Here is a 25634-nt window from a genome sequence, read left to right on the forward strand (position 1 = left end):
TATCTGATCCCCTTTGTAACACAGTTCTACAAGACAGCACAATGGGACAATTTGTAGCTATGAAATATAGTAGAGCCATCTCGGTCATACAGGGAAAAAATTAATAACAATGATAATAATAATAGCTAACACATAAAATTTCAAGGGCTGCAAAGTTCTTGTTGTACATTATCTCTGATCCCTGTTAAGTAACTGCTGTGATTATTTCCATTTTACAAATTGGGAAACCAAGACTGAGAGAGGTTAGGATGAAGAATAAAAATAGGCCAATTTCATCACCAGCAGGCCCAGTTATAAAGTAATAAAGTTCCCCAATTATAAAGAATTTCCCTCTGGTATACTCACTAGCTGTCAAGATCCACACATGTTCATATTAGTTTCTTTACTTTATCAGAAAAATCTGCTTTGCTCTTCTGACTTTTTATAATTCTAATAGTAACTTAAGCCTCACCAATCCCATGAAGCAATCAAGTAAACAGGTTCATCTTATGTACAACACACTTTAAAATTCATTTTAAAAATCAGTTCAAAAGTGATTTTAAAATTCTGACGTCCACAAAAGTGAAAGCTTACCAATATATTGATATTACTACTAATTACTTATTGACTCTTCTTCTAATATCAAATCAAGAAAAAAAGACAAGAAGTTTTGTATTGTTCTTTATGTTAATCACACATACACTCACCATTTAGTTTTCCACTCTATTACTGCTGGGTTCAAGTCATTTGTTGAAAAAAATCAGACTTGCATTAAAAGTAAAAAAGATGCAAGAAAAATGACAAATGGGGAAGTTCATAGTATAGAATTAAAAAGCTCATGGGATCTTAAGCTGTATTACTAGAATACAGAATGAACAAAGTGGCAGTCCTACAGTATACATTTTCACTACTTCTAGACATCCCATAATGGCAAATCAGCAGAGAGATAAGAGGACACAAGACCATATCCCTACTAACACCTGTTGAGAGTATTTTTTTTTAAGTATGAATAAAAGTCTTAAGGGACTAGGACAGCTGTTTTCAATTATTTGAAGGTTTGTAAAAGAGAATTAGACCTATTCTGTTTGGCCAACTGGAATTATAGGATACACATTATAGGAAAGAATATGAAGAATTGTAGAAATGATATTTATTCAAGTCCTTAACAATTACAGCTGTCCAAAAAAACCAAAACAAAAACACGCTAACTCATGCAGCTGCATGGTACTTTATTTACTATATGTACAATGTGCTTATAGTCACTGTATGGCCATTTGTAGAGGATATTTTACAAGGATTTTATCTTTTGAGTCTAGTCCAACACTCACTCAAAAATTATTTCCCAACTCAAACTACACTTCAGATCAGAATAAAATATATTAAAATTTTCAATCATGAATTATTTCACCTTTAGTCAGTTCACTTTCAGCCTTCAGTATGAAAGTGTATTCATCAGCTCAGGATGTGAGGACCAGGAACCAAAGAAAAGAGTGACAGAAATGAAAGGAGGAGAGAAGAAAAGGAAGAGGATAACATTCATTTTTGAAAATTCACAGATTTTTAAAATGCAATCTCCTTGGAAGTAATTTTTTTTTTTTGCATTAGTAAAAATTTGGACTGGAAGATCTCTGAGATTACTTCCAATTTTTTAAGCCTATCTATGATTCTGTGAACTTTTAAGAAGTCAAGTTTTCATTTAATTTACATGGCATATATATGTATATATGTGCAATTACCTTCTTACCTCTCCAGATCTACTGATCTCTATTCTGACAACTGCTGGCACACTTCTTAAATATGCCTCTAATGTAGGATATCCTAGTTGTTTGAATGGGATCCAATCACCAGTCAAAGATTTGTATTCCCCTTGTAGCCTGGGTAATGCTATTCCGTTCTTATGGGACTGCAGAACAGCTCGAAGCATCTTTGCAACCAAGTCTGCTTCCAGCATCTTCACCTGTAATTAAATATAAGAGAAATTCATTGCAACACAGTTCATCATTCTATAAATTTAAAATTATGAAGGAAATGACATTTAAATTGTAAAGCATAAATAGACTATATAGGAGATATAAACACTGGCTATTCTACTACTAGAACAAACACATTTCTTCTTGGTTTTGTGAGCAAGGGGGTCTGCCAATATTCCACTAAGAAGCTGGCACACTCTTTTGTACCTAATCCTACTCTTCTTCTCTTAACTCAGCTGTTTTCACAGAAAAGGGCCATTTCACAATAGAAGAGAAGGGATAACCCTTCCTTGTTCTGGAAATAACTTCATCTTCATTTATGTGAAAGGCAAAGAAAACAGATGACTAGGTAAGGATCAAGACAGAGCTGTCTTGATTGTCTTGGATCATGGTCCATTGCACTCTAAACTCTAAAGGAGCATCTTCTAAAATCCCTGCTTTACATCATACATTTTATGGGGATGAGCTGTTATTATGTCATTACCTTATAATACCCATTAGCATGTCTTTGCAGTTTACTTTAACATTTCAAGGAATCCTAAAAGGGAGCCTAAAGCCTAAATTCCTAAAAGAAGCTAAACTCCACGTAACTGAAAAAAACAATCAAAGTCCATATAATAATGAACCCATACCTCCCTTCCCCAGAACAGAGAGGTGAGGGAAGAGGATATTGAATTAGGGATTAATATTATGTAAATTGCCATATGTGGTCACCACATTGGATACTTTTGTTTTCTTTATCACAGTGGAGGTGTCTGCACCCTGCCCTGCCTCCATCTTGCCCATGTCTATGATACAAAGAAGAAAAGCATCAATAAAACTTACTTAGAATATAAGATATCAAGAATATGTAAATTTTGTCAACACATTCATACCTTTCTCCTCCCTTTCTACAGCATGTTATTTCATGGATACACCTTTTGTCAACACATATCACAGCCCCTCTAATCTAGAAGTCTGTGAGAATTCATCATACTGAAGTTAATTGATGATAAGCTTCTCTCTGAGCTTTATTAGGCTGGTACCCAGATAAAAGGTAACTTCATCATTGGGCCCATACTTAAAATCTTTCCATTTCTTCTTATGTAAAAGTGGACTTCTACTAGTTGTAATTTTTGATTTTGATTTTTAATTTTTTTAATTTTTAATTTTTAAAAGGACTTATGTAGTCTTTAAATACATAAATTGATACTTTAGTACAATGAAGAACTGATTTTCAAATAATATCCCAATACCTCATTTTATTTAATTTATGTGAAATTTCTGCCAATGGTGCAGTTCACAATCTCTCTTGTTTATCCAACATGTGCAACTCTTATCACTTTTTCCCATAAGTTCACAATATTAAAGCCATCAATTTTACCAGTGATACTCTATTTTCTTGACATTGCAAGTATCCCTGTAAAGTCTGCTATTTATTAAATATCTCTTACTTTCACCATGTGACTAATCCAATTCTTAATTTATACATTTCTTTGATGATGTCCTTTATATGACATATCTCCTGAATGAATCTTAGTTTTTAAAGTGTTGTAGCCAGCTCAGGTCCACAATTTACCTCTCCATTAAACTTTGGAGATATTCAAGTTCAAATCTTTAGAGACTTGTAGCCATAGATCTTCCCTGGAATACTAAATAGTATTTACTTTTTTGGTAAGTACTCTCCCAAAAAAGGTATAAGCCTTTGATACATGAAAAAGCTTGAGGTCATTAAAAGAACTATGCCAATTTTCCAAAGACAATCTAGAGTGCTGCCCTCCCATTCACTTCTTAGATCAGAGCTCACAATATTCCTCTTTATTATCTATCAAAGATAAAGATACTGTTAGATGAGCTTAATACATTTTCTCTCTCTGAATTAGACTAAAATGTAAGAGATGTTTAACAAAATAAATAAAAATATAGCACAATATAATGTGAATTTATGGTTTTCTAAGTAAATATGTGATCCCAGGGCTCTATTTCTGTTTTGAATTTGACATAATTGGTCTCTATAATAGGTGTTCTTTATTATTTTGTTTTTCTAGAACTAGAGCATAGGCCAAGCTCTTTTGCTCAAATACAGTATGACCTAAATCAGTCAAGCATATCTTGAGAATGGAGACTTGTTTCTATCTTTATATTTTTAATGTTTTAGCACAGTAGTTGACTTTCAATACTTCAGTAGATTAGATTTTTAATTTCATTGATATAAGTATTTCTCTAACAGCAAAGATTACAACCCATCCATGCTTTCTTGTCTATGTGCAACTATAAATTCTCCACAGATTGTGAATCAAAGAGTTTTGGGAGGTGGGAGAACATCAGTTTCCTTTCTCTTAACATTATGTGGATACATGGATTATTCATCTACTACATAACTGGTCCCTTGTTTTTATAGTCACAGTCCCTTTAAATATTCTTTATGGCTTTTTCTCCCCACATATTTTATCATGAATAATATATGGCACACTTATTTTGCCCACTGTAAGTCTCTCCCTTATCTTTTAAATGATCCATTAATTGGTCATATAACATTACTAGAAAAACACTGTTATTAACTTCCAGAATTTCCCAAATGAAATCCATTCTGTTTCCTTCTTTTATTCAATTTTAAGTACAGTTCATTGTGCAATTACTCTTTTGTCCATCTTCAGGACATTCTTCCAGTTCTTCAGTTCTGGTCCTGGGGCATTGCATTCTGAATGGTGAGTTCTTGATAACCAGTTGCTTCTCTATGGCAAGCTATATTTAACAAATTGGCTCTGTCCTTCCTTTAAAGAATGTCTCAATCAATAACCTTACAGTTTAAACTCACTATTCTAGTGATTTCTCAGACCAAATTACCCTTCTCTGATTATCACTCTCTTGTATTATTTTCTTCTCTTATTAGAATGTTGAGGAAAGGAATATCTTTTTGTATTTGTATCTCCAATATTTAGCATGTTACTTGGCTTATATTAAATACTCAATAAGTTTAGGGTTTTTTCCCCTTCTTTTCCTTCCTTCATTCCAACAGCAATAGATACAACAGATACATGGTTGGGCCATCTACCTGCATATAGTTTGGCCAAGATACATTCTTCATCCACTTAAGTTTTCTTTCTGTGCACAGAATAACCATGTTCAAGTAGTTATGGATCTCACTTAAGAACTTTGGTGTGTTACAGGACTGATGCAATTAACAATAACATGTTCTCCACATATAAAGCTGTTGGGAAGAACTCACTACTTATAATCTCTTAATTTGGATTCTGTGCTGTATATATTCCATGATAGAAACACTTTTAGTAGGTACATGCCTTCTTGTTTTACATATCTCTTGATATTAATAACTAGAATGACAAAGTTCTTTGTCAAAATTGTCAAGAAAACTTCTTGCTGTTTGTCCTTCCTTTTCTAAAAGATCATGCCCATCTGAGAGGTAATGCCATGAGATGCAAGTGAATTAGATTTAAGTGAGGGAGAGCTGTGTGAGGTCAATTGGCCTTACTTTCCTTTCCAGAGCCATCTGGGTCCAGTGGCCAGATACAGATGAGGACTGGAGATGTACATGAATACAGAGGGAGACTAAACCATTTTTTTTTAAAGCTCATGTCTTCAACAAATCTCAGTTTGACTGAAGCCACACCCATCTAAGATTCTGACATACATATAAGGAAACCCTTTCTCAGAGAAGGGTTTTTAATGTAGTATTTTTACTTTATCAAATAAAGTGACTTTTTGAAAGTCAACTAACAATAAACATAGTGAAATCATATTCTCTTTTTTAGTCAAATTTGTGACTATAAAGTTATGGAAAAATCAGAACTTTTTAAAAATCTTCAACTTTTCACCAAGTTTCCTTAATATGTGTATATTATCATCATAAAAACATTGAAGAGATGAAAAAATAGACAAATGGTTGATAATTATAATTTCTATTGTTTTCTTTGGGTGGCAATAATATCTAGGTTTTCCCTACATTTAGTCAATATCTTTCTCTCTTTTCAAATATCTTAAGAATTGATCCCTCAGTTTTTTTTCAAAAACATGTTCCCTTAAGTCTGGACCTCTCTGTGAATAATGGGTCTGCTCCAGCTATTTTATTATTCTTTTTTTTTTTTCATTAGTGCTATTTCTATATTCTTAGGCAGTACATTTGAGGACTATGATTTAAATCCAAATAGTTTGCTGTAGATATTAACATATTTTTCCCCGATTTTCATTTGCTTGCTCTCCTTCTAGTGACATTTTAAAATGTTTTTGGCATGATGTGACATAGCCTGTTCTCATATTAGGATTCCTTGGTTGGCCACTAGTGATGATTTGTATGGTCATAGCAAGCAGTGAAAATGGCTTTGCACATAAGTGATATTTAGTAAATGTCTGTTAAAAGTGAACCAAACTCAGTTTTCTTAGCCTCCCAACTAGAGTACAGGGATTCATTTTGGGTATTCTCATACCTAGCACAATGTCTGGTATATAGTAGGCACTTAATAGAGGCTTATCAATAGATCGATCCTCTGTCCACAGTATCTTCCTACTATTCTGTTGAAATATTTCCTGTTTGTCTTTCTTGACATTCTTAATTACTTTAGCCTAGTCTAATTCCTTTATGAGATCACAGGTTTAGGAAAAAATGATCTTAGAATTTAAAATAGCCCAAATCCCTCATTTTATAGATAAGGAAAATGATTCCCAGAAGATGAAGTTATTCCAAAATTTAGCAGAACTAGGATTCAAACTCAAGCTCTAGAATTCCAAATTTAGCACATAAACTGCTATCATCAACTCATACCTGAGCCATCAGAATAGACTCTTAATATAAACACACACAATATATACGTATTGTATGTATGTGTATATATGTATACATATATGTATAATATACACACATATGGTATGTCTATAATCTATATCAACATGTAAATGCAATGTTTACATATTATTTCCCTGTTCTACTCCATATTTTAATCTTCTTCAAAACTTCTTTCAACAAGACCCACTCTGATCAAAATTCTCCAGGAGCTTTCCCCATTGTCCCAGTATGTTATACAACCTTCAGCTGGGAAAAAAAGATAACTAGCTGCAGATAAACTAGTTTATAGGTTTATATAGCTGAAAAAGACAATAGGGCTCATCTAGTCCAACTATGTCAACTCAGAGATGAGGAAACAGGTCAAGAAAGGCCAAGTGACTAGCCAAAATTACACAGGCAAAAAATGGCAGTCATGTCTCACATCTCAGGTCATGTAATTTCATATCTGGCACTTTTAATTATTTTGTCTTAAGTGGTTTCTGAGTCCTTTATTTACATATGGGAGAACTGAGGCTCAGAGAGATTAAGTAAACTTTCCCAAGAACATCTGGTTAGTAACAGAGTTGACATAAGGACAAGGGACACCCAGGCCAAGGCTCTTATATATGCTATGGGATTGGTTTCATAATCTACTTCCATGATCCTTGCAGTTAACATCCATACTCTGCCAATATTTTCTCTGAAATGTCTCCTCGATCCATTCCTTTCTAAAGTCACAACCCATGCTCCAGCCCTAAAATACCTTTTCTTTTCCTAATCTCTCCTTCTAAATTTCCTAACTTACTTGCCTTTAATTTCTCTCCCCAAAAGCCAAAGAATTAAGAATTATTTTCTTTAAATAACCTTTTGATCTCATTACCAGTTTGCTAGAAATGTAAAGGGAATCATTTCTTGGGTAAAATTCACGTTTTTCATCATATTTTTTAAAGGATAACCTATGGTTATCTATCTCTGTTTCTTGCAAACAATTTATTCACTCCTGAAACTGAGTTTTCACGTAAGTTATTTCCTCCAGTTTGGAACGTCCTCCAACATTTCTCCCTCATCATATTAATATAAGACCCTAAAAGATAAGTACCGTTTGTTTTCTCTGATAGACAAATATGAATCCACTTATTATAAAAAGGAATACCAGTATTGGCTTACATTAATAAGAACTTTTTTCATGATTTAAATAATTTTGTTAATAAATTTACTTGGAATTTTTGCTTTTATGTGTTCTCTAGTCACACAGGTTCTAGTCAAAAGAATAAGCCTTTCTAAGATGACGGAAAAAGATAATGATAAATGTTGGAGGGGATATGGGAAAACTGGGACACTAATACATTGCTGATGGAGTTGTGAACTTATCTAACCATTCTGGAGAGCAATATGGAACTATGCCAAAAGGGCTATCAATTGTGCATACCCTTTGATCCAGCAGTATCCCTATCTAGGGGCCTGAATCCCAAAGAGATCATAAAAAAGGGAAAGGGGGGACCCACATGTGTAATAGGCTAAAGCTCGAGTTGATGCACTGAGGTCCCAAGCATATGAGGCTAAATACTAATTGGACCATACTCTATTAACATATATGCTTGGAGAAAGAATGTCCCCCACCCACTCTTTGTGCAAGTCTTGATGTGTTATATAGGAAATGACGATTTTGGTGGGTGGAGGCAGAGGGGAGGAGAGATGCGAAAAGAGACTGCTGGCTGGTTCCTGTCACAGCTGCTCACATTGCTAATCCCCCTTCACCTCCAAAAAGAATAAAGATTGAAGATTTTCCCTTAACTTGAATTCCTGACTCGGGCTGATTTTAAAATACGGGGTCATCACACACATGTACAAAAATGTTTGTGGCATTCCCTTTCTGTGGTGTCAAGGAATTGGAAACTGAAATGCATGCACATTCATTGGAGAACAGCCGAATAAGTTATGGAATACAAATGTTATGGAATATTATTGTTCTATAAGAAACGATCAGCAGGGTGATTTTAAAGAGGCCTGGAGAGATTTACATGAACTAATGCTGAGTGAAGTGAGTAGAACTAGGAGATCATTGTATACAGCAACAAGATTATACAATGATCATTTCTGATGCGCTTGACTCTCTTCAACAGCAAGGTGATCCAGGTCAGTTCCAAAGGTCTTGTGATGGAGAGCGCTATCTACACCCAGAGAGAGGTCTGTGAGGATAAGTTTCTAGTTTATCCTCATTACAGATAAATGTTTGCTGATGGTTTAAATAGATATTATTTACCACTTTAAGGAAAGCTCCATTTATTCATGTTCTTTTTAGTGCTTGTATAAGTTTATTGTAGTAAATTTTCTGAATCTTTTGAGATAATCATATGACTTTTGTTGTTTTTGTTATATTAGCATGGTCAATTATACTAATAGTTTTCCTAATACTGAATCAAACTTGCATTTTTTATGACCACTGTGAAATACTGCTGTACATTCCTTGCCAGTATTTTATTTAAAATTTTTTCTAACAGTACAATTGGTCTATAGTTTTCTCTCTCTCTTTTTGGTCTTCCTTCTTTAGGTATCAGCACCAAATTTGTGTTGTAAAATGAATTTGGAAAGATTCCTTCTTTTGCCTATTTCCCCCAGTTTATGCCTTATTGTAATTAATTGTTCTTTAATTGTTTGGTAGAATTCATTTGTGAATCCATTGAGTCCAGGGGATTTTTTCTTACAGAACTCATTGATGACCTATTCAATTTCTTTTTTCTGAGAAAAGAGTCATTTAAGTATTCTATTTCCCCTTAGTTAATCTGGGCAATTTACATTTTTGTAAAAATTCAACCATTTCACTTAGATTTCTGGGTATATAAGTAGGCAAAATAATAGTTAATTTCCTCTTCACTGGTGGTGAATTCACCTTTTTATTTTTATGGCTGGTAATCTTTTTTAAAAAATAAAAATCAATCAATGATTTGTCTATTTTGTTTACTCCTCAAAAAAGAAATCGACTCCCAACTTTATTAGTTCAATGGTTTTTTCACTTTTAATTTTATTAATCTCTTCTCCTTTGATTTTTCAGGATTTCCGACTTAGTGTTTAATTGGGGAGTTTTAAAACTATAGCGTACAATTCATTGATCTGCTATTTTCTTGATATAAGCATTTAAAAATTACAAATTTTCACCTAAGAAGTGCTTTGATTGCATCCCATAAATTTTGGTATACTGTTCTCATTCTTTGATGAAATTAACTGATTGTTTCTATGATTTTTTCTTCAACACACTCAATTTTTTAGGATTAGATTTAGTTTCCAATTAACTTTCAATCTGTTTCCATGACCCTTTATTGAACACAATTTTGATGCATAGGATATTTTTTAAGGTGGTTGTCATACTGATGAGGTGCAGATGATGAGGCTAGTAATAGGTGTGAGAATTAGGGTGGGGAATCCTCTATGATTGGTGAAGATCTAATGCAAAAGAATTCACAAACCCAAAAAGTCTATGTGGCAAAAGGGAATTTTATTAGCACTGAGAAGCTACTTATTAGGAAGACAGACTTCTTAGTAGTAAAGTCCTTTTAGGGAAGTAACAGAAGTTAACACTGAGAAAAGAATATCTTCACAGTGGGTAAGAGTCCTGGCAGAACAGCTTTGCCAAGAAGCGAGATTCCTTGGCAAGCATAATTCTGTTTTGGACTTCTGCAAAGATCTGGGGTTCAGAGTTGTCTTTTACTAGCAGTCTGAGGCTTGGGGCTGGGAGTTGTCTGGGCTAATCAAAAGAGGATCATCAGGCAGAGATCTCCAATTAAATAAAATCACTTAACTGAGAGTTTGAAGGATTTCCTCAGAGTCTGGGAACTCCCTGAAGGGGATCAGACACATCCCCAAAAGATCTCAGTTTCAATAGAGGGTGATTTAACCAAGATCTCCAATTGAATGAAGCCACTTAACTTAGGAAGGGCTTGTCTGGGAAAGGTATACTTTTCCTAGGGTTTAAGAGTATCAGCCTTCCCCCCCCATTTCCCGCAAAGATTACATCATTTTCCCCCAAAAGTTCTCAGTTTGCATCAATACAACGTTGGGAAAAATATGTCAGTGAGAGACTAATATGCTTGATTGATATGGATTACTCACTTGAACCGTGGAACTTGCAATTTTTAAAAAGAGCTAAGTAAAAGTAAAAGATCGCTTCTCCAATTACTATATATGGAGCTTACACTTTAGTTGCTGATGAGATGAGTTAATAAAAACTTAATTACAATTCCAGGCAGCTTTTAATTAAATTTTTTAAAAAAATTTACTCAGAAATGACAGTGTAGAGCGTCAGGGCTTCGTAAATTTTTTCCATTTACAACCCATTTTTGGCTAAGAAATTTCTATGTGACTCCAGGTATAAAGGTATACAAATCAAACAATTTTGCGACCCTCACGTTCAGTTATGCAACCCTATATGAGGGTCTTGATCCTCAGTTTAAGAAGCTTTAGTGTAGAGAACATGGCCCAAAATAAGAAAATTTCATGTAAAAGACAGTGCTTGAAGTGGGGCTTGATGGATAGACAGATATAAAATAAAAGATAAGGAAAAAAAAAACCTTTTTTAATATGGGGCAAGCAACATAAGCTTGGAAAGGAGAAATAATTATTAAATGTTCTAGGAGGAGGAAAGACCAGCATAACCAGATAACAGGATACAATTTAGAGAGTAGTAAGAGAGTTACCTCTGGAAAATTTAGTCAGAAAACTTTAAACCTGATAGGGGGAACCCTGAAACTGTCCTCTCTGACTTTAGGGGGAAAGCCATGGGGTGAACTCTTGAGAAACTCTCCTCTGGGAGAGTCCTGCCTCAGGGAATCAAAATAAAGTGGCTTCATTCTTTTATCTTGATGGTGACTAGCTGCACCCTCTACTAAGTTGAAAATTAGTCTAGGACCACTCCTACTAGCTGGAACTAAGTGGTCTCATTCAACTGGAAATCTAGGCCTTCCTTCCATTGAAGGAATCGCATTCAATTGAAACGTCACCCTCAGATTTCCTATTAAAAGGCAATCTTAAACTCACTTCTTTGCAGAATGTCCAAAGCAAGATTATGCCTTGTCAAGGAACCTCTCCTTGGCATAGCTGCTTGCCAGGATTCCTGACTGCTGTGAAGACATTCTTTTCTCAGTGATAACCCCTTATGATTTCTCTGCTAAGACCTTTATTTCTCTGCCAGGACCCTGTCACTTGGAAGTCAGTCTTCCTAGCAAAGCTGACTTCTGCAGTGCCGACAATAAAACTTCCTTTTTTTGCCACTAATATTTCGGGTTCGTGAATTCTTTTGTGTTGAACCTGCACTGACCAGAAGGGGATTCTCACACACCTCAACTCTCTGCACTGCCACTAATCGCATCAAATCCATGTACTCTACCCACTGTACTACTTAATTCTTGGCAAGTAGGTAGTACAGCAGACAGAGTACATGAGTCTAGAGTCACAGAGACCTGAATTCAACTTCCTAGCTATTTGCACATAGGCAAGTCACTTAACTATGTTTGTTTCAGTTTCCTCATTCACAAAATGAGCTGAAGAAGGAAATGGTAAATCTCTCTGGTATCTTTGCCATGAAAATCCCAAATGGGTCATGAAAAAAATGGGGCATTACTGAAAAGGGATGAATAAAACTTCCTGACTCCAGTGCCCTACTATGCTAACCTAAATGCCCCAGAATCAGTGATAAGAAGACTTAAAAGGTGATTCATTAAGATAGCCAATTTGGGGTTTGGGAGAAGAGTGATCTTATTGATACTAAAAGGGAAAGTTGAACAGATCAAGATAATTAGGGGAAAATAGCTATAAATCCAACTGTAAACTTTATCTAACTATTTTGTAGATATCAGGAAAGATATCAGAAAGAGGTTGGAAAGTCTGGATAGAACAATCTGAAAATAGATTTGGAGTAATCTACATATAGTAAAAAAAAAAAGAGAGAGAGAGAGAGAGAGAGAGAAGGAACTATGCCTTGGGTTGTATTTATGGAAACACAGTTTTCATTTTTACAAAAAGTATGTTTTAAAAGGGGATTTTTGTTCAGGTATAGGTTGGACTAAATGCTCTCGAAATTCTTTCTTTATTGTGCTAAGAAAAGAATGCAGATTTTACTAAGCCCTTTTAAGATATTGGTGAAAGAACTAAGGCTAAGAGAAGACACGTGGGATGTTGGACAGAATGCTAGATTTTGTGTCAGGAAGACTTAGTCCCATTCCTCCTCAGGCAATTACTAGTTGGGGGTCTCTGGGCAAGTCACTTAACTTCTCTTAGCCTCAATTTCTTCATATGTAAAATAAGGATAAACATATTATTTATCTCACAACGTTGTTGGGATTAACTGAGACCATCTATATAAAGCACTCTGCAAAACCTAAAGTATTATATAAATGCTAGCTATCAATCATTATCACTACTCTCATTGTCATCATCTTTAGCCAAGGTCACACACAACTATAGTTGGTGGAAGAACTAGGTAAGAGCCTACATTTTATGAGGCCTAATCATTAACATCTTTATATTCTGAGTTATGACAAATTAGATCAAAAGAATTTCCTAAACAAGGTCTTTATAGGGAAACTTTTCCAAAGCTTGGGGACAGTGTGGGGTAAAGTTCTCTTTAAGTGACCTCAAGAACAATCTTTTTAGGCAGACTAATGCATCATTGCTGGAGATGTTAATTTGCATACCCATTGTGGAAAGTATTTGGAACTGTGCAAAGAAAGTGACTAAAATGCCCATATCCTTTGATCTAAATATTCCACTGCTGGGGATAAATGGACAAAAAAAAAAAAAAAAAAAAAAGGAGGTTCCAGCTACACCAAACTATTTATAGCATCACTTTTTGTTAAAGCAGAGAATTAGAAATAAAGTTAATGGTTTCTGATTGAGGAACAGCTAAACAAACTGTATAACATGAATGTGTAGTATTATCTATTGTTCAGTTATGCCCAAATTGTTATGACCCCAAGAATAATAGCATATCAGGCTTTTCTATCCTCCACTAACTCCCCAAGTCTGTCCAAGTTTATGTTTCCATGATACACTCTCTCCCTTTCTTATCCTCTGCCTTCCTTCTTTCCCTTCAATATTTTCCAACATTAGGATTTTTTTCATTGAGTGCTATCTTCTCATATGAAACTGACATATTTAAGTTTCAGAAGAAATTACAAACATGATGAATCTAGAGAAGCACTGATATACGTAAATGAACTGATACATAGTAAAATGAGGATTGAGGAAACCAATAAACACAATGATTGCAAAAGTGTAAACAGAAAGAATCATTATAAAACCACTTAAATGAATGTTTGGAAATTATGAAGAATCAGTTTGGCCCTAACAAAGAAATACAAGAAGACATTTCCTCTCAACTCCTTTTGCAGAGGGAGAATTATAAAAACATGGACACCAAACATAACATTTTTTTTAATGTAATGATTTTTTTTTTTTAATTCTTTGTCATTAGATGGCTTTCTAGAAGAAGGAAGAAGGATCGATGGGGGGCAGTTGATTGGTATTTGGGCAATGTAAAACAAAGTATTAATTAAAATCAATTTTAAAATAAGGAATATGGGATTCAGTCTTCATGCAGCAACCCTCTTAAAATGGTGCTTTTGTATTGCAACATCCTTAGGAAGTCACTTAATGTACAAAATCAATTTATCACAGTTTGTGAAACTCTTCAGATACAAAGTATCTATTAAGTAAACTACAGATGTCTAATTTCTCACTATTCCAGTGGATTCACTGTAATCCATTATATCAATCTTAACAGTCTATTGCCAAAAATTTTAGTCTCTGGACACTCCTGTACTGTAGCCATAATCCTGAAATAACTGAGTTTTTACTAGTAAGTTTGTTAATTTCAAATCATTAGAACCCTTCCTGATAACTAGCTTTCTTCCATCGACCGCCCTCCACCCCCCCACCCCCCCACCCCAACTTCCTCTTGTAACAAGGAAACTTGTTACTTACTGCTCAAGATGCTTACTCTCCAGCCTTAATGAGAACTAAATCCTAGAGAAGTTAGGACCTTTCTTAAATTCTCTTAAATCCTAGAGAAGTCAAGACCTTTCTTAAATTCTCTTAAATCCTAGAGAAGTTAGGACCTTTCTTAATTTCTTTTAAATCCTAGAGAAGTTAGGACCTTTCTTAAATTCTCTAGGATTTAGTTCTCATTAAGGCTGGAGAGTAAGCATCTTGAGCAGTAACAAGTTTCCTAACTCTTCTATAATCAGAAGAGAAGAATCAGGAGACCATAACTCACAATATGACTTAAATATCACTAAATCTTGCTCTAGGTCTCAGCTTCTTCATCTTTAAAATGAAAAGGTACTTTTCCAGTGCTAACAGTATATGATGTGTGATCCTAAACTCTCAGACATTCCCTTCAACTATTTTTTCGCAGTGGTAAAAAACAAACAGAATTTACAAACTTGCCCTTAATGTATGTATCTCTCAGGCCAATTTTGCCCCATTCTGTCTAATGAAGAGCTGTTTGTACTCCCATTCTCTCTCTCTAGAAATGTATAGTAGTGATGGTGGGATGTATCTCTTTTACAAATTATAACTTTTTTTAATTCTTTCCATCTTTTTTTTGCCATTTTCTTCCTTTTACAAAGCTTAAGTTTTCTCACAAACTTTTCTCACAAAGCTTGCAAACTTTTCCTCAGTACTCCTTTTCCTTCCTTCTAGCCCCACTTCAGGAAATAATGTCTACCAGGCATACAGTTCCTAAACATGTTGTCTTTTTAATATAAATACTGTATATCTAAAAACTATGCCATATTTCATAATTCTACAGTAAAGGCCTTTACTTTATCACAGCATCAATATACTACATAAACAGTACTTATATCTATCCAAACATATATCCTTTAAAGTATATTCTTCAAAAGAAAGCATAATAAAATGAGATACTTAAAAAATACAACAAATAAAAAAGTGGAAAATATGAGAAGAATCATATGAACTGAGACAAAATGAAAGTAGGTGAGGAAAATGAGGCAAACAGGGTTAAGTGATTTGCCCAGGGTCACCCAGCTAGTATCTGACATCAGATTTGAATTTCTGAAACTGAATCTTCCTGATTTCAGGCCCAACGCTATCCACTGTACCATCTTGCTTCCCAACTGCATACATTTTTTCAACATATTGATTAATTTTGCTTAACTATTTTTTTTTCCTTTTTATACTGTCACAAAGGACAGGTATCTGGGAGTGGGAAAACATTGAAAAACAAATGATTTAAAAGAGAAAATTTCTCTTAATTTTCTTTCTTTTTTAAAAAAGTTATGCACGATCTGGAATTATGCCCAAAAAATTATCAAATTGTGCATACCCTTTAATCCAGCAGTGTTTCTATTGGGCTTATATCCCAAAGAAATACTAAAGAAGGGAAAGGGACCTGTATGTGCCAAAATGTTTGTAGCAGCCCTGTTTGTAGTGGCTAGAAACTGGAAAATGAATGGATGCCCATCAATTGGAGAATGGCTGGGTAAATTGTGGTATATGAATGTTATGGAATATTATTGTTCTGTAAGAAATGACCAGCAGGATGAATACAGAGAGGACTGGCGAGACTTACATGAACTGATGCTAAGTGAAATGAGCAGAACCAGGAGATCATTATACACTTCGACAACGATGTTGTATGAGGACATATTTTGATGGAAGTGGATTTCTTTGACAAAGAGACCTGAGTTTCAATTGATAAATGACGGACAAAAGCAGCTACACCCAAAGAAAGAACACTGGGAAACGAATGTAAACTATCTGCATTTTTGTTTTTCTTCCCGGATTATTTATACCTTCTGAATCCAATTCTCCCTACGCAACAAGAGAACTGTTCGGTTCTGCAAACATATATTGTATCTAGGATATACTGCAACATATCCAACATATAAAGGACTGCTTGCCATCTAGGGGAGGGGGTGGAGGGAGGGAGGGGAAAAAAATCGGAACAGAAATGAGTGTCAATATAATGTAATTATTAAATAAAAAATTTAAAAAAATAAAAAAATAAAAAAAATAAAAAAATAAAAATAAAAGGAGAGTCAACACCAAAAAAAAAAAAAAAAAGTTATGCACAAAAATATACATATTTAGTAGTTTCCTTTTTTAAAAATTTAAGTATTTTTTATTCAGTTATGTCCACCTTTTTTTGACTGTGAAGACCATACAGTTCATAGGATTTTCCTGGAAAAGTACTAGAGTGTGTGGGGTAGCTAGGTGGTGTAGTGGATAGAGCACCAGCCCTGAAGTCAGAAGGACCTGAGTTCAAATCTGATCTCAGATACTTAATATTTCCTAGCTGTGTGACCCTGGGCAAGTCCCTTAGCCCTAATTGCCTCAGCAAAAATGAATGAATGAATAAATAAATAAATAAAAGCAAAACATGGTTTGCCATTTCTTTCTCCAGTGGATTAAGGCAAAAAAGAGTTAAATTGCTAGCCCAGAATCACAAGTATCTGAGATCAATCTGAATTCATGTCTTCCTGACTCCAAGACCATCAACTTTATACCTATGAGCCATTTAGTTGACACTTGTGCAGAACAATCACATTTATCTTTTAATACTGCCCTCAAAAAAAAGAATTCATCATCTTGTTAGAAAAAGGTGCTTAATACCCCTGAAACAATTAGAGAACCTTACAAAACAGAATAGGATTAAAGTGCTAAAGTGTATAGTATACAGTTTTCATATAAAAGTGAAATCATAGCGGTCCAGGAAGTCAATAGGATCAGAAGAAAACACTACACATTTAGTTGAAGGTAGGGGAAAAGTAGAATATTTCATAAGAAAAAAAAAAAGTAACACAAAACTCAATTTGTGGAAAGCAAGGAGGTCAAGATGACTAGGGGGGAAGAATATTTGTTAAGAAGTGAGAAATACAGTTGGATAAATAGGTGAGAGGTAGTATTACTGAATGGATTTGAGAGGGAGAAAAGCCTTACAGAAAATTTAACTATAAACTACTATTATAATCCAGATACTGGCTAATCAGGGCCTGTACTAGGATGATGGGATAGAATACTGATAGAATTTTGTAAGAGTTTGCAAGGAGGTAGATAGAGGAAGAGAGAGAACAGTGAAAAGTGAGTCCAAAGTTTGAGTCTGCAGGACTGAGAAAGAATGGTGTTTTCTGGGTAATGCCTGTCTTTGCTTCCCATACTATTCTTTTTTTTTTTTAACTTGTTTTATTTTTTTCTGATTATACATGTATATTAACTTTAATACACATTTTTTCATGATTCATTTTGGGACAAAAAAATCAGAATAAAAGGGAAACCACAAGAGAAAAAATAAAGAAAAAAAGTGAACATAACATGGTGATTTACATTTAATCTCCATAGTTCTCTTTCTGGATGAAGATGGCATTATTATTCCCTTGGATCCCCATACTATTCACTACTCAAACAATGAGATTTGAGGCCACATTCACTCAAGACTGATTTTGATAAGAGTTAGAAAAGAATATGTATAGCTAAAAGAGAAAGGGTAAAGTGTCTTAAAATTAAGTTCTTCGAGTAACTGTTGCGGTCATGGGACGTGTCTGCTTCTGGGCTCTCTCAAGTTCCAAGAATTCCTGATCATCTGATCTTATGACTCACTCTCGACTGCAAAACTCCTATACTCTTGTAATATCTATTTGCATGGACTTTGTACAACTCATTAACCCAACCCTCTGATATTTATTTTGAATCTCCATTGCTCATCTGACTAATACCAATATCCTTGCATTTTCTGTGTGCTCTGCTCCCTCATAACAAGAGTTCCACTGAGTTCTGGTATTTCTCTCCCTCAATAATATGCACTAAGTTAAATTACTAAGAGAGAGACAGTTAAATTTGGAGGGAGAAGAAGATAATGATTAGTTCATTGATTACATTTAGAGTTTGAAGTGAGCAAAGCATCCAAAGAATATCTAGTAAATATTTAGAGATACAAGAGTGAAACTCAAGCAAATGAATAAATAACTGACATGAACAAAGTTCTACTTTTAGCTCTGCCCTGGGTAACTAGCTTGTTTGCATTTCCTTTTAATCTTCTGGTTTTCTACCCTACTGGAACTTTGATCTCTAATTTATAGAAGTGGAATGGTAGGAAGAGGAGATGAGGAAGGAAAGCAGAGAACGGAAAGAAGATGGCAGACAAAAATAGACGTGAGACTTTCTATCCCTATAGGCTAGGGATTCTACTTTCTTTGTGTTTAATGTCCCCCTCTGGCAATGTAGTGAAACCTAAGGATCCTTTTTCAGAATGTTTCCAAATGCATTTTTAAAAATACATAGAATTACAAAGGAAATCAATTACATAGAAATACACAGTTATCAGAAGATTTTTAAGAAACAAGTTCAGGGACACAAAGGTTATTAAGAACACCTGTTATGGAGGGACATAAAGCATCTTTGTTTCCTTCTCTATTGTCAGCACCTATTCTGCTAGTTGAGAGAGTTCCATAGAAAAGCTAAGATCAGCAGCTCCAGCAAAATCTTGTCCATCTCCACATTTTCCACCCAACAAGTCCATCCTCCAGCAGATTATGCCAACACTTCCAAATTTCTTCTCTGGGCACTCTAAATCCTTAATAGTACTTCATGTCTCAAAACTTTAGCCATACGTAATTAACACAATACTAGGATGCATTACTTCTTCATTTATGCTTATTTAAGAATTGACACACAGAGCATGCACCCTGTATTTCAAAGCATGGAGTCAGCTTTTTTTGGTAGCTGACAAGTCAGCACACATATATCCAAGTCAAAGTATCCATTTTCTATCTAAATTGTCCCAAGAACCTTTTCCTCTTTCCCCCACTCCCAGCTCCCTCACAAAAAGATATAAGGCATAAGAAATTATATTATTGCTTCATTTTGACAGTTAGAATCTTCAAACCCTTAGGAAGATAGTGGTTTCTAATATAGTAAAATAAGTAAAAGAAGCTGCTGGTTTAAAATATCTCAGGTTTATTATGCTTTTTTTGATTCTCCTCGCTATTGTTCTATGATCTCCAACATTTGCATACTGATTCTCCTCAATAATTCTGGTTGGTCACATTCATCTTGTGTTATTCTCAACCTCTCTCCACCTTGGTTTGCCTGGCTTCCAATCCTGTAACTTCCATTTATCAATTCAATCTAATAAACATTTTTAGCACTTTTACTGCATGCAGTTAGTTCAGCCTCCCCCCCCCCACACACAAACAAACAAAACAAAACATGGAAAATAATTTATTTTTATCAAGCAGGAAAGATTTTTATTCTTAAGGGGCATTTTTTTTTTCAGTAATCCTAAACTTTCTGGAACTCAGAGCACCATTTTAAAATTGCTGAAGAGACAATATACTAGAATCAATTGTGTGCTGGAGATGAGAAGGCTGCCTGTGTCATAACTAACAAAACTTCAACTACTATAATGTTTTCCATAATGCCCGTATCTCTCTATCCCCTTCTATTTATAACATAAGGACATATTTTGCTTCTTAGAGATTTTTTTTCTGCCAAGTGCTATCCCTTCTATGACATACAAATGAAACTATATTGCTCGCTACAGAATATATTCATGTATCTACATACCTACACACCTTAATATATAGTTAAAATAATGTAATAAATAAGGAATCTGAGTTGGCACTCATATCTCAACTCTCAAGAAGAAAAAAACTAACAATTCCAAGTTACAAATAATGAACCCCAAGGAGGAACAATGCCCTCTACAGGACTGCTGTCTCCTTATTTTAGGAGAAAAATCTAAAATACTTATCCAGAACTTCTTAGGGAGTTCTACCCTTAATTTCTCTGTATAGATTTTCCAACTGTTAATTGTTTTCTACTTTCTTGCTCCTAAAACCAACCACATCTCCAGATAAGAACTAAGTAAAACTCTGCTACTTACCTCTAGAGAGAAGTGATGGACTCAGGATGCAAAAAGAGACAAACATTGACAAAAACAGATAATATAGGAATTTGTTTTGCTGAGTATGCCTATTTCTTTTGTTGCTATTGTTAATTTTACTTTTTAAAGCTTTTTATTTTCAAAACATATTTATACTTTTCAACATTCACCTTTGCAAAATCTTGTGTTCCAAATTTTTCTCTCTCCTGTCTCTCTACTCCTCCTCCCACCATGGAAAGTAATCCAATATATGTTAAACATGTGCAATTCTTTTATACATATTTCTACAATTATCTTGCTGCACAAGAAGAATTAGATCAAAAAGGAAAAAAAAATAAGAAAACAAAACAATTCTACAACAACAAAAAGAGTGAAGACTATGTTGTGATCTACACTCATTCCATGGTCCTCTCTCTGGATGCAGATGGCTCTCTCCATCACAAGACTATTGAAACTGGCCTGAATCACCTCATTGTTGAAAAAAGCCACGTACATCAGAACTGATCATTGTATAATCTTATTGCTGTGTACAATGTTCTTTTTGTTCTACTCACTTCATGCAGCATCAGTTCATGTAAGTCTCTCCAGGTCTTTTTAAAGTCATCCTGCTGACTGTTTCTTATAGAACAATAATATTCCATAACATCCATATACTGTAGCTTATTCAGCCATTCTCCACCTGATGGGCATCCACTCAGTTTCCAGTTCCTTGCACTGCAAAATGGGCTGCTACAAATATTTTTGCACATGTGGGTCCTTTCCCCTTTTTTATGATCTCTTTGGAATACAGGCCCAGTAGAGGCATCGATGGATTCAAGAGTATGCACAGTTTGATAGCCCTTTAGGCATAGTTCCATATTGCTCTCTAGAATAGTTGGATCAGTTTACAACTCCACTCACTATGTGGCTAAAATGTATTAGTGTTCCAGTTTTCCCACATCTCCTCCAATATTTATCATTATCTTTTCCTGTCATTTTAGCCAATCTGAGAGGTATATAGTGGTACCTCAGAATTGTCAATTTGCATTTTTCTGATAATAATTCAATAATGATTTAGAGCATTTTTCATATGACTAAAAATGGTTTTAATTTCTTCATCTAAAAATTGTTCATATCCTTTGACTATCAATTGTAGAATGGCTTGTATTTTTATAAATTTGAGTCAATTCTCTATATATTTTAGAAATAAGGCCTTGGATGTAAATTTTTTTCCTAGTTTGCTGCTTCCATTCTAATCTTATCTGCATTGCTTTTATTTATACAAAAACTTTTAAACTTAATGTAATCAAAAATATCCATTTATATTCCATAATGTACTCTAATTCTTCTTTATGGCTATTAATTTTAATATTTTTGTTTTATCAATAAGGGATGGGAAGTGGTAAAGAAAGGAAAGTCTTCTGACACAGTTGCCCCTCAAAAGAGGCTCAATGAAGCATTAAAAATATGCAGAAGAGAATGTGAGAAGAGGTTGGTCTGTGGAATAGATTAAGTATACAACAAGACAAATGAATTTAGGAGTCTTGTGTTTGATAACCACCCCAAAACTTATGCTGGTAGGATGAGAATTTATTATTTAACAAAAACTGCTAGAAAACAATGGGAAAGTAAGTTGAGAGAAATTAGGTATAAGAGAAGCATCCTACACTTTATATCAAGATAAGATTCAAATGGATACATGACAGACATTAAAAATGTCATGACAAATTAGAAGAATGGGGAAAATTACTTTTTAGATCTATGAATAGAGGAAGTATTCACAACTAAACAAAGGATAGAGAATAATACAAGTTAACATTTTGGGGAAAATAAAACAACTAAAATCAGAAAGTAAACAGGTAAATGCTTCTTTTTGCAGCAACTTATGCTAGTAAGATCTTATTTCCAGGGAATATAAAGAACTGATTAAGATCAGTAAGAGTAAGAACCATTCCCCAATTGACAGAAAGGAAAAGAATAAAGCAGTTTTTGGAGGAAGAAATTGAAGCTATCAATACTTGTATTTAAGAAAAAAAAATCCAAATCACTAAGTCAGAGAAATGCAAATTGAAGCAACTTTGAGATTCTGCTTCACAACTATTAATTATCAAAGATGACCAAAAAGGAAAATGACAAATGTTGGAGGGGCAGTTAGATGGCACAGTTGGATAGACCACTGGCCCTGAAGTCAGGAGGACCTGAGTTCAAAACCAGACTTAGACACTTAATATTTCCTATCTGTGTGACCCTGGGCAAGTCACTTAACCCCAACTGCTTCAGCAAAAAAGATAAAGGTTTGAAAGGCTGAAAAAATAAGCAGGGGTACCATCAATACACTCTTACTGTAGCTATGAACTGGTTAAGGTATTCTGGATCAATGAATGCCCCAAAAGTTATGCCTGATAATACTATCTCTAGGCCTATACCCTAAATGTAAAAAAATTAATAATAAATTACAGTAGCTCTTTTTACAGTAGCAACTTAGTGACATTCCCATCAACTGGAAAACGGCTGAATAAATTATGGTATATAAATGTAAGGGAATACTACTGTGACATAAGAAAGGATGAAGGGATGATTTAGGAGAAACATGTATACATGTATGAACTGATGCAGGATAAAGTGAGCAGAACAAAGAGAATAATTTTTACAATAACAACAATTAAGTTTGAAACCAACACAATTATCCACTATTATCAACAGGATTGATAAAGCAGCATGTTACCTACCACCTGGGAGATGGTAGACTCAGGATACAGGAGACACAATTTTCTTGAATACATACAATGTGTCTCTGTCTCTACTTCTGTTAAAAGCTGTTTCCTCCTCATGTGGGAAGGAGGGAAATTGATTTTTTTGTTAATTATACAAGATAAAATCTAATTTAAAAATATTAGGAAGGCCAGAAGAAAATACAGACAAGCAAAACAATTTGGCAAGTTATGTAACAGAAAGGTGATGGATTAATATGCATAATGAAATACAATTCTGGATGTAGTCCATATGCTTATACATTATATTGGTTTTCTTTTTTCCCCCACTAGGGGAAAAAAGCTATAGGAAAGAAAAAAATTGATAAATCAAAAAATTTTAATTAAAATTGATGTTGAATTTATACATAACAAAGATGTGCAATTTCATGTGTATTCTTTTTGTTGTTCTATTCTGCATAAGATGACAATTATTTTATTTACTGTTTGTTAAATTCTGGATTAAATTAAGAGTTCTGGTTCCAGAAATACTAACATCCAAGAAGCTATAGAAAAAAACTATTGAAATTTCTAGATATAGCTCCCCACCCACAAAAATACCCCAACAAAACAAAAGAATGAAAATCTTAATTTAAGAATTTTGACAATATTCCAAGAGAAAAACTGTAATTTTGATTCTTAAGAGTTAAAAAACAAAGTTTAATAAAATGAAGAGAAACCTCAATAGGAAGAGACAAGGATAATAATTTTAAAAATTAAAAGATATAAAGAAAAAAGAACAGAACAAAAAAAAAATAACTAAATTTTCTGATCAAGAGGGGAACCTCGATCTGTATTTTAAGTGGAATAGGGAAGCATTTCTTCTATCAAAGCAGCTGAGCATCTTCCCACATGATTTCAGAGGTTAAGTAATTTGTCCAGGCTTTCAGTAGCTCGGAGACTATTTTCTAGAGGGACACAAGTAATACAAGGTTCAATTCTTTTTGGGTAGAAAGAGACCATAGGTTCACTAATAAGAAACTTAAAGAGACCTCACAGGATAAGTCCTTCAGTACTAGAAACTGGAGATTTTAAGTGGGATGACACAGAATTTTCTTCTCTCTCCACTGTAGCTTTCAATGCACAACTATTCAACTTGGTATAGCAGCACACATTGGTGAAAAGGGAAACACAGCAATATTTCCCTTTTAGTTAAATAAAACTTCAAACATTCAGAAGAGAGAATAAGATTGTAGAAAATCCATAATAAAGACTTCTGGCAAATATAGCAACATGAAAGTTTAAATCAGAATCTAGTTCCCCTAAGAAATTCTCTAGTGAAGATGAAAAAACTCTAGAAGAAGCAGTGATGAATCAAACCAAGGGAAAACATTATTACATTTCTCTAGCTTTCAACCCTACACTGAACTGTTTCCAAGGATAATAGTGAGGATCACTTCAATAGATCCCTTTCAGACCTGCACAAATTTAACAAAAAGATAGTTGAGAAAAACCTTAAAGCCTTTAATTTAATTTCATTTGAATTAGAAATGGTAAATCTCTAGTCATTTTTGAATGGAAGAAACAAAAAGGAATATGCATATCCTAATTTATACATGATATACTTTGTACTAGGATATAATAAATATAAAAAAGAATATTAAATACATCCTTTATGGATCACAACAATAAAAATTATAATAAAGTATATATAGATAAATGAAGATTAAAAATATAAGAGACAAAGAATAAAACACAAAAATAACAATTTTTATCAAGGAAAATGAAAACAATATCACAATATACCAAGAATCATCAGAATGCAATTAAAGTAATTCTTAAGGGAAAGTTTATATCTCTAATTATTTTCATCAAAAAAAAAAAAAAAAAAGAAAGAAAGGGGAAGGGAAGAAAGAGAGGAGGACAAAAGCAAGAATGACATTGAGTTGAGAGAGAATATGAGAGTTGAGGATGGGGGAAGAGTGAAAATAAGTCCCAGAGTCAAAAAAGGGCCTGAGTTCAAATACGACCTCAGATCCTAGTCATTAAACCTCATTGCTTCCAGAAACAAAAAACAAGGGGTGTGGTGGTGCAGAAAAACAAGAGATGGGGATAAAAGGGAAAAAACAGGGAGAAAGAGAGTGTGTCAAGTCCATACTAAACAAGTGTTTTTCTTTTAATTCTCACTGATTTTGTTTTGTACAAAAGTTTTTCATAGTGATTTAGAGCTGGAAGGACTAGATGCTATCAAGCCCAACACCTTAGAGTCTATTCAAGTCATCAACTGCATAAAAGACTCTGTCCTTAAGAATTTATGGAGTGACAAGAGAGTCCGGTTTCTATCTCAAGCCTAACAGTTG

General features: G+C 34.1%; 1 protein-coding gene across 3 annotated transcripts in view; it reads right to left on the reverse strand.

Annotated features, from left to right (window-relative positions):
* Window positions 1-25634, reverse strand: part of TDRD7 (tudor domain containing 7) — a 102445-nt gene that overhangs the window by 70324 nt on the left and 6487 nt on the right. For 2 of the 3 annotated variants that reach the window (XM_051995719.1, XM_051995713.1), the window contains exon 2: window positions 1724-1936. In XM_051995719.1, coding sequence (XP_051851679.1) covers window positions 1724-1930 — 207 coding nt within the window. In that variant the 5' untranslated portion in view covers window positions 1931-1936. Of the gene's footprint in view, window positions 1-1715; window positions 1937-25634 lie in introns of those variants that run through there. The other variant, XM_051995728.1, reaches the window with a different exon arrangement.

This window comes from Antechinus flavipes, chromosome 1 (genome assembly GCF_016432865.1).
Source record: "Antechinus flavipes isolate AdamAnt ecotype Samford, QLD, Australia chromosome 1, AdamAnt_v2, whole genome shotgun sequence".
NCBI classification, from domain to species: domain Eukaryota; kingdom Metazoa; phylum Chordata; class Mammalia; order Dasyuromorphia; family Dasyuridae; genus Antechinus; species Antechinus flavipes.